The sequence below is a fragment of the Bos grunniens genome, chromosome 14 (assembly GCF_055505025.1).
Source record: "Bos grunniens cultivar Pamir isolate PY7600 chromosome 14, Bosgru_T2T1.0, whole genome shotgun sequence".
Classification (NCBI taxonomy): domain Eukaryota; kingdom Metazoa; phylum Chordata; class Mammalia; order Artiodactyla; family Bovidae; genus Bos; species Bos grunniens.
In genome coordinates, this window is record NC_141178.1 from 72,386,297 (window position 1) to 72,397,500 (window position 11,204).

The 11,204-nt window shown below is 41.4% G+C and overlaps 1 protein-coding gene across 41 annotated transcripts in view; it reads right to left on the reverse strand.

Moving 5' to 3' along the window:
• The window catches only part of LOC147359668 (uncharacterized), a 587,603-nt gene that overhangs the window by 206,420 nt on the left and 369,979 nt on the right, over positions 1–11,204 (reverse strand). For 21 of the 41 annotated variants that reach the window (XR_015140278.1, XR_015140281.1, XR_015140276.1 and 18 more), the window contains one exon: positions 1,798–1,940. The exons of 8 other annotated variants lie outside the window; for them this stretch is intronic. Coding sequence is in view for 9 of the 33 variants with exons in the window: in XM_086335510.1 (XP_086191636.1) it covers positions 1,879–1,940 (62 nt within the window). In the remaining 24 variants the exon portion in view is untranslated. Of the gene's footprint in view, positions 1–1,797; positions 1,941–4,528; positions 4,612–5,227; positions 6,361–11,204 lie in introns of those variants that run through there. 12 more of the 41 variants (XR_015140270.1, XR_015140272.1, XR_015140286.1 and 9 more) reach the window with 5 other exon arrangements.

Below are 11,204 nucleotides of genomic sequence, written 5' to 3' on the forward strand. Positions count from 1 at the left end.
TAAAATGTTGTGGAGACTTGGGAGGTATGACAGCACATTAGTTCAGGGCAGAGGAGTTATAAGCCATAAAGTTGAGGTCACCAGGGACTAGATGTGGAAGGATTTTGTATGATTAGCTAAGGATTTTGGACTTTATTTATCCAAAAATATGAGAGAAAACACAGAAAAGGGGAACAGAAATAAAGAAAATTGATGATAATAACCAAATTCTAAAAACCAATAATAATATCTCAAAGTCTTCTATAGAAAAAAGTTATTATTAACAGAGGACTAGAAGTAAAGGTAAGAGATAAGAATGTTTAGCACTATGTAAATCAGAGAAAATGGCTTACAGTCTTAAAAGTGCTGAAAGGAAAACACTTTTCTATCGCCAGAAAAAACACTTTTCAAAACTTAGGTAAAAATAAAGACTTTTAGACATACAAAGGCTGCAAGAATTTGTTAACAGATACAGTATACAAAAAATAAAAATTAAAGGAACTAAAGGAAGAATGGAAATGATACTAAAAGGAACGTTGTATCAACACAAAAGACTGTAGAGTGCCAAATACGGTAAATACAAATGACATTTTCTAATTTTTTTCAAGTTTATTGTGGTAAGAAAAGTTAACATGAGATCTGCCTTCTTAAGAGAATATTCACTTTTACCATGATGTCCTTAGCCATAAAAGAAGTCTCAAATTTTAAACAACTGAAATAAAGCTGAGCATGCTCTTTGATCACAATAGAATTAAAACTAATATTATCAGAAAATAGCAAGATAACTCAAAATTGCCCACATGTGTATGAAATCAATAATACATTGCTAAAGAAACCATTTGAAGGAGAAACAAGAAGAGAAATGATAAGGTATTCCAAACTGGATGAAAATTAAAACATATCAATTTTTGAGATGTGGTTAAAGCAGGAAAAGCAAATGGTAAAGTCAATCACCTAAATTCACACATTAAAAAGCTGGATATAGAAGAGCAAATAAAAACCCAAAGTGTGCGAAAAGGCAAGAAACAAACAGTGTGCAATACACACGGTAACAGGAAGCAGATCAGTAATTGCGTGGGCTGGAGGTTGAGGGTCACTGATCACAAAGGGTCAGCAGAGGACATCTTAGCATGAGAGTTTTCCTTATTTTGATGGTAGTGGTGATTACAAGAAGGTATAGAATTATCAAAAGTCACTGAACTTTACACCTGAACTGAGTGTTTTATTGTATGTAAATTCTGCCCCATTAAATTTGATTTAAAATTTAACAAGTGCACTCAACATTTAGTGGGATCATTTTGTTAAGCATGGAAGTTGGAAATAAAAATTAATGAAAATGGCGATTCTGATTACAGCAGCTACTAGAGATAAGATAAACATCTATTTTCCAAAGGCTGACCTAAACCAGTTTGGATAGAAAGTATAACACACTTGTCAACAACAACAACAAAAAAAAACCCTGAGTAGTATGTATAATTACCCCCCTTTTCCAAACAAAAGAGATTTAAAAGTTTAATTAACCAACCCACAGTCATACAGACATTAAAGAAAGTAACAGAGACTGAAATCCCAGGCCAAGTGAGGAACAGCGTATTAGTGGCCAGATACATCATTGGCCACCACAGTTGGTGGGTTAACACAAGCAAGATCTTGTCCCCAAAATGTGTTTCCATTTGGTGAATTTAGCACTGTTCTCTTGTTTCAACTTACTTTCATTTGATTCATTCCAGTGAATCTGCATTTAGGTGTGCTTCTTTGTAATGCTTTGATGTTTAGTTTTACATTCACCACCTCCCCTCTTCCATTGTCTCCACTCACCTTGGACACTTAATTAGCAGCATATCCTGTGTCCTCCGCCTGGCATGAAGTCTCTTGGAGCCTCTTTTTCTCCACGGAGGCTCAGCCTTTCCCAGCGCAGCAGGTAGAATGCTGCGGGCAACTGGCCAGACTGCGCACACAATCTATTTAAGAGATGGAAAGAGAAGCAGGGCTCGGAAACACATTCTCAGCCTTTATGCATTTTACAACATATGTGCCAGGAAAGTGTCCCATTGGCTGTATTATTTCAGAGGCTGAGTGTCCAGGGCAAAGTGAGACAGGGCTGCAGCGTGGAGGGCATGTACATCTTGTGTGTATCAGCCTGGTAGCAACTGCAATAATGATTTTCCTTCTGAAATAGAGGTCTGCCTGAAGTTGACTAATGAGTCACAAGAGACATGCTTGTGCTTGCTGCTTTTTATCCCCTTCTTCCTTCAGAAAGAGTGGATTTCACACCTACAAGAGCACCTTTCCCCAATGCAAAGGTTTGAAAACCTGCTGACCCACTTTAAAGGTTGTACACAGATTTGTGACCTGGCCCTGTCACTCAGAGGCTGAAAGATGGTGGGTAATTCACTTATCTTCTCTCAGATTCATTTTCTTTAGTGGCAAGTGAAGGAAAAGATACCAGCATCACAGGCTGGGAATGAAAAATTCAATGAGATAATGCATTCAACCTTTTACATAGGCTTTAAGAGAATTGTAACATAATTCACAATTATTGCTCTTGGTAAACATCTCATTGTTGAGATCCTTCTTCTTACTAAACACCCTTGCTTCCTATTCAAGGGGAAAGCTTTTGAAGATCACATATAGAATTATAAAAATGTGCTAACAGGAACTTGGAATCCAAAGCTTAGTATTTTCACAAGTGAAACTGAAGTCCAAGGAAGGGAAATATTTTGCCCATAATTCTGACCTTGGTTACTCTTACCTGCTGAGATTTGACATTTGTTTGGATTCTAGGGCCTTTTGAGATCAATGAATTATTATTATTGACAAGACATGTCTATACAATAGATCCCAGTGCTGTGTTTCCTATGCCACTGTTAAGAATTTTCCACAAGGCACACTTCTTCCTAGACAAAATATTGTGTACATGCAGAGCATGATATTAATATTTTGCACGTTTCAGATCATCCAAATTCTAGCACTAAAAACCGAATCATGAAATGTCAGGGTTGGAAGTAACTTAAAGGATAATTAGTCATTCTATCTGTACTTTATGTTTCTTTGTTTGCTGGGTACCAAGAACTCTGCAATTTCTGGTCCAGACTTTTTAAGGGGCATGCCAAGAGGTACCCAAATGATAGGTGTTCGTGGGTGTGGGTTGCGGTCCATATCTTTCAAGCAAAGCCTCTTACCGCTTCAGGGCTGAGAAAGAATGTGGTTCTCAGGAGCCAGTTCTCCCCAGGCCACCACTTTCCGGCACAAAAACCCAAGGCTCTGAAAGTTCGAAATCGAAACCTGGCTTTGCATATTGTTATGACATTGTATTTGTCAAGCTAGGAGGATAGATTTGAAAGTTTATTAGCTTGATTTGTAACCCTTAAATATTTAGACACATGGTATGTGGGCCACTATTTGTACTCTTATGCAGGGCCCTGCAAATGTTAGGGGCAGGCACACTGAAAGCTACACTTGAAGATTGTTTGCTGGAAATGAAGGTTTTCCAAACCATAACCCCATAAAACTAATCTAAGAAATGCGAAAAAGGTGCTCCTTTAAAAAAAAAAAAAAAGACGTGATAAGTGAAAGAAGAGCAATCACACTGCTGCCTATTAGATACTCAGTCCTCTCTTGCTGGCTATAATCATGAGTACTATTACCAATTCAGTAGTAGTAGCTATCATAGCACTATTATTTTCCAGCCTTCAGAGCATGTATTACTGCTTTAAATTATTATTTGTTTATGGGTTTGTTACATGTCATTCCACTAAAATATGTTATACAAGAGAGTGGGCCTTATCTGCCTTAATCACCTGTTTCCTCTGACTATAACAGATTCTTTACTGACTGAGGCACCAGGGAAGCCCCATTTAACACACAATAAGCATGAAATGGGCTCCCCAGGTGGCACAAGAGGTAAAGAATCTGCCTGCCAATGTGGGAGACACTAGAGTCACAGGTTCGATCCCTGAGTCAGGAAGATCCCCTGGAGTAGGAAATGGCACCCCACTCCAATATTCTTGCCTGGAGAATTCCATGGACAGAAAAACCTGGGGGGTTACAGTCCATGGGGCTGAAAAGAGTAGGATGTGACGGAGTACACAACACAAGCTTTAAATAAACACTTTTTAAAATTCCATTAGACAGCTGATTCTAGAATACACTCAGTAACAGGCCCCAAAGATTTATAAATGCCAGCTGCTTTTACCCATGACTGGGCAGGGGAGAGTTGCAGTCACAATCACACACCACGTTATTGCCTGCCCTCCATCCTCAGGAATGGCCACAAGAGAAAATTTAAAACAAACATTCTAAAAATCAAAAAGCAGAGTCATTTTCTGTGTCAGGGTCTTGCAGGCTATCTGCAGGAAGGCAATCAGGATTTTCGGGAAAGAGGATATAAGGCTTAAATAAGACTGGATGAAGCTGCATTATCTCATTATCTCTAAGGGGAGGTCGGAGCCATATCCCCATTTAAAAGAACAGACATATGGACACCAAGTGGGGAATGGGGCACGGGAGGGGTGTTGGGATGATCTGGGACAGTGGGATTGACACATACATTATTGATATTATGAATGAGATAGATAACTAATGAGAAGTTGCTGTATGGCACCAGGACTCAACTCAGTGCTCTGCGGTGACCTAAATGGAAAGGAAACACAAAAAAGAGAGAATATATGTATACTGATAACTGATTCATTTTGCTGTACCGTAGAAACTAACACAACACTGTAAAGCAACTATATTCCAGTAAAATTTTTAAAATAAATAAAACTGATAAAAAATAAATAATAAAAGAACTGTAGATTCAGAAAGGGTAATGAATTGACTCTAGGTCAAATAGCCAGTAAGAGATGGCATGGGCTTTGAATCAGGAGAGTTCAACTCCTCCTGAGCCTGAAATTTTACCACTGAACTTTCCGAGTAGAGTGTGAATTTGATAGTGTGTCTCCTTCATTCACGGAACAGCTCAAGAATTCAGTGTTTCCGAAAGAAGAGCAAAATTTCATGATTTCTAGTGGTTCCATCACTTAAACCTTGCAAAACCATGGCTTAGTAATGAAGGCCTGCTATTGAAAGCTTACCCATTCATACCACCAAATCTCTTCCAGCTTTGCTTGTATCAGGCAGTAAGCATGAGCCTCAGATACTTTTGAGGAAATACCTACATCAAGTTATATCTCTGAGTCCTCAACAGTGTAGCTCGCACATAGAGTAAGGGCTCAATTCACAAAGAGTGAATTAACTGAGAAATTACCTGGTCATCCAGTGGTTAGGCCTCGTCACTTTCATTGATGAGACCTAGGTTCAATCCCTGATTGGAGGAACTAAGATTCTGCAAGCCTCACAGTGAGTCAGCAAAAAAAAAAAAAGGAGAGAGAGAGAAGAAAGAAAAGCACTGGAGCTAAGTTTTAACTTACCTCTACCACTTACTACTGGTACACTTTTAAACTTAATCGCTTTGAGCTCCCATTTTTCCAACAGAGGTAATGCTACTGAAGCAGGTTCATTTTTCTTGACTCACATCAAGCTAAATTGCTGAGACGCTGAGGCTTGCAGTTAAGGGAGGGTTTATGACAAAGGCAGCCAATCAAGGAGACAGAAGGACTCCAGATCCACTTCCCAGAAGGCAAGGTGCTTGTGGCATTTATGGGATAAGGAAAAATGCAGCAAGGCAGTAAAAGGTATGGGGAGAGCCTTTAATAAACCAAGGAGCTTAGCTTGACCTGAGGCCCTCTGAAATCAAAAGGTCAAGGAGCTGAGACTTGCACATGCCCAGTCTTAACCAACTTAGCCTAAACTAGACACAGCTGACTCCAAGTGCCTGGAAAACTCAGGCAAACATCTTATTGTTTAGGCTACCGTGCTGCTTGAAAGGCATGCAAAGTTTTGGTAGTTTTCACTCAACCTTGATGAGGGAAGGCAGGTGAAATGGATTTGGCTAATGATTACCATGGCAACCCACTCCAGTACTCTTGCCTGGAAAACCCCATGGACAGAGGAGCCTGGTAGGCTTCAATCCATGGGGTCGCTAAGAGTCGGGCACGACTGAGCGACTTCACTTTCACTTTTCACTTTCCTGCATTGGAGAAGGAAATGGCAACCCACTCCAGTATTCTTGCCCGGAGAATCCCAGAGACGAGGGAGCCTGGTGGCTGCCGTCTATGGGGTCACACAGAGTCGGACACGACTGAAGCGACTTAGCAGTAGCAGCAATGATTACCCAGTTTCAGTAATATCTACTCTACTCTGCTGGCCATTTGTAAAGAACAACTGAAATAATAATAGCAAGCACATTTATATGGCATTTCCAGGTAGCAGACAGTCTCTCAACACTTCTTATGTGGGATCTTTTTTAATCCTTTCTCAATCGTGTCCAACTCTCTGAGATCCCATGGACTGTAACCCACCAGCCTCCTCTGTCCACGGAATTTCACAGATAAGACTACTACAGTGGGTTGCCCTTTCCTACCCCAGGGGAATCCTCCCAACCCAGGGATCAAACTCAAGTCTCTTTCGTCTCCTACATTGGCAGGCATATTCTTTACCATTAGTGCTACCTGGGAAGCCCTATTTAATCCTTACAAAAGTTCTAATAGGAACATAGTGGGAGAATTTCTCATCCCTAGAAAAGTAAGACAACAGAAGTTTAAACATCTTGCCCAGGCTCACTCAGCTTATAATTGGGAAGAGCTGGATGGGAACACAGCAATCTAACCATAGGGTTTCTGGCTGTTACCCTCTCTCTCCATTGTGCAATTACATTTTGTTGATTTGTTGTTTACTTGCTAAGTCATGTCCAACTCTTTTGCAGCCCCATGGACTATAGTCCACCAGGCTCCTCTGTCCATGGGATTCTCCAGGCAAGAATACTGGAGTGGGTTGCCTTTCCTTTCTCCAGGGGATCTTCCCGACCCAGGGATCAAACCCCCATCTCCTTCATTGCAGGCAGATTCCTTACCACTGACACCTGGGAAGCCCTTTGTTGATTACAAAGCACTATTCAAAGAAGAGAACTTCTTACTCTTATCTTCTCTTTTAGAAAAGACATTTCCTCCCCTACTTTGTACATCCAATTCTTGTCCTGATTGCTCTGCAGGTTTGTTTGTATTCTGTTATCCTGTAGTCACGAAGCAGAATTTTGGTTCTGAAGACAGGACTAGACTTACTTGCCCTATACTAAGCTGGCTTGTCAGCCCTGTTAGCTGTGTAAGGTCTTGTGTTCACGTTTCCCTCTGCCCAGCCCAGCCTTGGGAGTGTAAACCAAGATTCTCATGAATAAAAGAATGCAGAGGCCCTCTGGTTGTTTATTGCTGGCTGTGCATCCTGAATCCAGTTATCCCCACCACTAGCTCTGCAGCCCCAGGAGTGGTGTGTTTAGAGCCTCATTGATTGAAATCAGCCAGATGTTTGGAAATTGAGATGTGAGCCCATGCTGCCACAAAGGAGCCTCCAGAATGTGAATTCCTGATGGTCGGCAGGGGAGGGGGAGCGAGAGGGGAGGGGCCCATAAAATGAGCAAAAGCACCGAGATGGTTATAGGCGTCTCACTTCCCCGCCTGGGCTGGTAGCTGAGCATACCTGAATTGAGTTTTAAGCTTTAGTAATGAATTTAACGCTCCCGTTTGGGAGATGGCAGTTTCAGCTTTCAGTTTAGTGGAGACAGTATTATTTTCAAGTGAAAAGTGGAGAATTGGAGAAACAGAGGTGCTTAGCTTCGAGAATGGAGCTGTTTGGGATAATGATGACTTGAGGAAATAGCGTGTTGTAGTGGAGACAGGCTGAGAATGAGGGTTCAGAACCCTAGGTCAGTCACTGGCCAGCCATGTGACCTTGAGAAGTTCCTATTTTAAACTCCCCTTTCCCCTTGGTAACATAGGAATTACACATTTATCTTAAACATTTGTGAATATAAAAGTTTATCTTTCTTATTTCTATGGTTATATTCTAAAGTCAACATAAAGGGGAGAAGGATAAGAAAAAAGTAAATAAGGTGGAATTTAATTTACCGAGCAGTTAGTCATCACTTATTTACAAATATCTGGCTGTTGGATACAATTTGCCCCTTGAGCATTATGCCTCCCCCTATATTTACAGAGATGTCTTCCACATCCTTTTTTTTTTCTGGAACATCCAGGTTCCCAATCTGGTTGCTTCCTTTGCACAACTCAACAGAAAACTTGAGTTGATCCAGATTCAAATTCCAACTGTATTATTTTTGTGAACTGTGCAGCTGCAGGCAGTTTTCTTAACCATTCTGAGGCTCAGTTACTTCATCTATAAAGGGGGACAGTGGTATTTATCAAACAGAGGTGTTGTGAAAATTAAATGGGGCCATATTTATAAAGGACTCGTTTCAGAGGCACTGGCAAACACTCAAAAGATGATTGCCTTTAGAATCACATTATTATGACTGTTACATTTCAAATATCTGTATCTATTATCCTGATCAAATATCTAGATTATATGATGCTGGGACTTCACTGGAAACCGGTGATTACGACTTCACCTGCCAACGCAGGGGGTGATGGTTCAACCCCTGGTCTGGGAACTAAGAGCCTTCAAACCTCAAGGCCAAAACACCAAAACATAAAACAGAAGCAATATGTGATCATTTTGTTTTTAATATATTATATGGTGTCATGAACCAATATTTAATTTAAAACATTCAAGGACTTCCCTGGCAGACCAATGGAAAAGACTACATGGTTCTACTGCAAGGGGCTCAGGTTCAATCCCTGGTTGGGGAATTAAGATCCCATGTGTTGTGTGGTGTGGCAAAAAAAAAAGAATTGTACTTGCATAGCACCTACAACCGGAGAAGGCAATGGCACCCCACTCCAGTACCCTTGCTTGGAAAATCCCATGGACGGAGGAGCCTGGTAGGCTGCAGTCCATGGGGTCGCGAAGAGTCGTACACGACCATGTGACTTCACTTCCACTTTTCACTTTCATGCATTGGAGAAGGAAATGGCAACCCACTCCAGTGTTCTTGCCTGGAGAATCCCAGGGACGGGGGAGCCTGGTAGACTGCCGTCTATGGGGTCGCACAGAGTCGGACATGGCTGAAGCGACTTAGCAGCAGCACCTACAATCCACATGTACTCCTACCACGCAGTCTGGGGGGCAACAATCACATAAAGAAGCAGAACATAAGCCTAGACTCAGTAGCAAGGAGATTTATAAACCTACACATCGGGGGAAAGCAGATTGGGTTAACAGTGACAGATCTGAAACAGTGAAAGAGCCATGATTAAAGTTATAAGGCTTTTTCCTCTATGCCACTCTTACTGTTCAATTGCTGAGTTGTGTCTAACTCTTAGGAACCCTCTGGCCTGCAGCACACTAGGCTTCCCTACCCTTCACTATCTCCTGGAGTTTACTCAGATTCATGACCATTGAGTCAGTGATACCATCTAACCATCTCATCCTCTGCCACCCCTTTCTCCTCCTATCCTCAGTCTTTCCCAGGATCAGGGTCTTTTCCATTGAGTCAGCTCTTCTTAACAGGTGGCCAAAATATTGGAGCTTCAGCTTCAGCATCAGTCTTTGCAATGAATATTCAGGGTTGATTTCATTTGTGATAGTTTTTTTATAAAGTTAAATTTGTGATAGTAACATTAAAATCTTTTTAAAGAGAAATGAGGGGAAAAAAAAGAAGCAGAACATGTTACCATCAGGTAGACTGAGCCTCAGAGAGATTAAGTGACCCATGGAATCTTGGACCACAAGCCAGGGGCAGCCTAAGAACCTGAAGGCTGGAAATGCCTCCTGGTTTAGCCAATAAGCAGAAGGAACAGACATGACTTAAAAATTTGTCAACCAAAGCCTAATGTGATGCTGCCCTACTTTTTCTGTCTCTTTTCCCACTATGTTCTCAGCTTGTGTCCAGCCTAAGCCTCAGTGTCTGGAATACTTGGAGATCCCACAACACACTCTGCTCTTTCATCCCTCCAAACTCTTCCCAGGCTGTTACCCAAGCCCAGGAAGGTTTTTCACAGGCATTTTGGCTGTAGCCCGTCTAGGCAGCTCCTCCCTGTGATTCTACGAGTGGTCAGTCAGTCCACTTCACTCATAGTTATCATATTACATGGATAATGATAAGAATAAAGGAGACTATTTTCTGACCTCTTTCAGTTCAGTTGCTCAGTCGTGTCTGACTCTTTGAGAACCCACAGACTGTAGCACGCCAGGCCTCCCTGTCCATCACCAACTTGGAGTCATATGAATTATAATTCTTAAGTTCCTAAGAGGCAGGTAATTATTAGCATCCTTCTTCGATATGCAAGCAAACAGGATTGCAGATGTAGGAGAAATCTACTAAGGTCACATAAATGGTCCACAGACCATTCATTTGCATAAACTGACTTTCAAAAGAGGGAAGACCCTGTGAGAGTCATTTTCAAGGCCTTAGATGCTGAGTACCATGGAGGTGTTACATTCACTAAAGGCTGAATGCAAAGACCAAGGCTGTTGCTGATGTTTTGCTGTTTCTCTATCTAGTCTCAGCCAGACCTTCCCTCTCCCCACACTAAGTGCATCTCCAGCATCTCCTATTACCACATTCAATAAGCAAACTTTTCTAAGGATCAGCTGTATCTTACCCTTCACCAGTGCAACCAAGTAAAAAGAAAAACCTTCCCGAATACACAGTGCCCAGTGAGAGATGGCTGATGCTCAGCCCTGTGGGTTTGAGACAGATGTGAATTATAATCCAAGCTCTATCCTTTACCACAATCTTTTAAACACGTATGCTTCATATACATCATCACTTCAGGTCCTCTTGCCAAAGAGCAGAGATAGGTTTTATTCCTGAGAATCAAAGTGGTTCAGTGACCTGCTAAAATTCAAACCCAGGTCTGAGATTCTAAAGCCCTCATCTTAACCACCATACTACATACCTCTGGGACCACTCTGAAGATCCAAACACAAGTAAATCCTGTTAAAGAGCAATGCAGGAGACCTGGGTTCGATCCCTGGCTTGGAAAGTCCCCCTCAGGAATTTCATGGACAGGGGAGCCTGGTGAGCTACAGTTCATGAGGTTGCAAAGAGTTTTAGAAAAGAATGAAAACAAGGAAATCAGTCATCATTTTTCATGGACACTAGATCTATATGGCAGAAAAATTCGAGATCAAAACATCTATCAGCTTCAATTAGCCCCATATTGAAACTGAGGTTCAGAAAGTAGACATGATTTTGCCAACCTCAAGCATTTTTTAGCTGCATATATAAT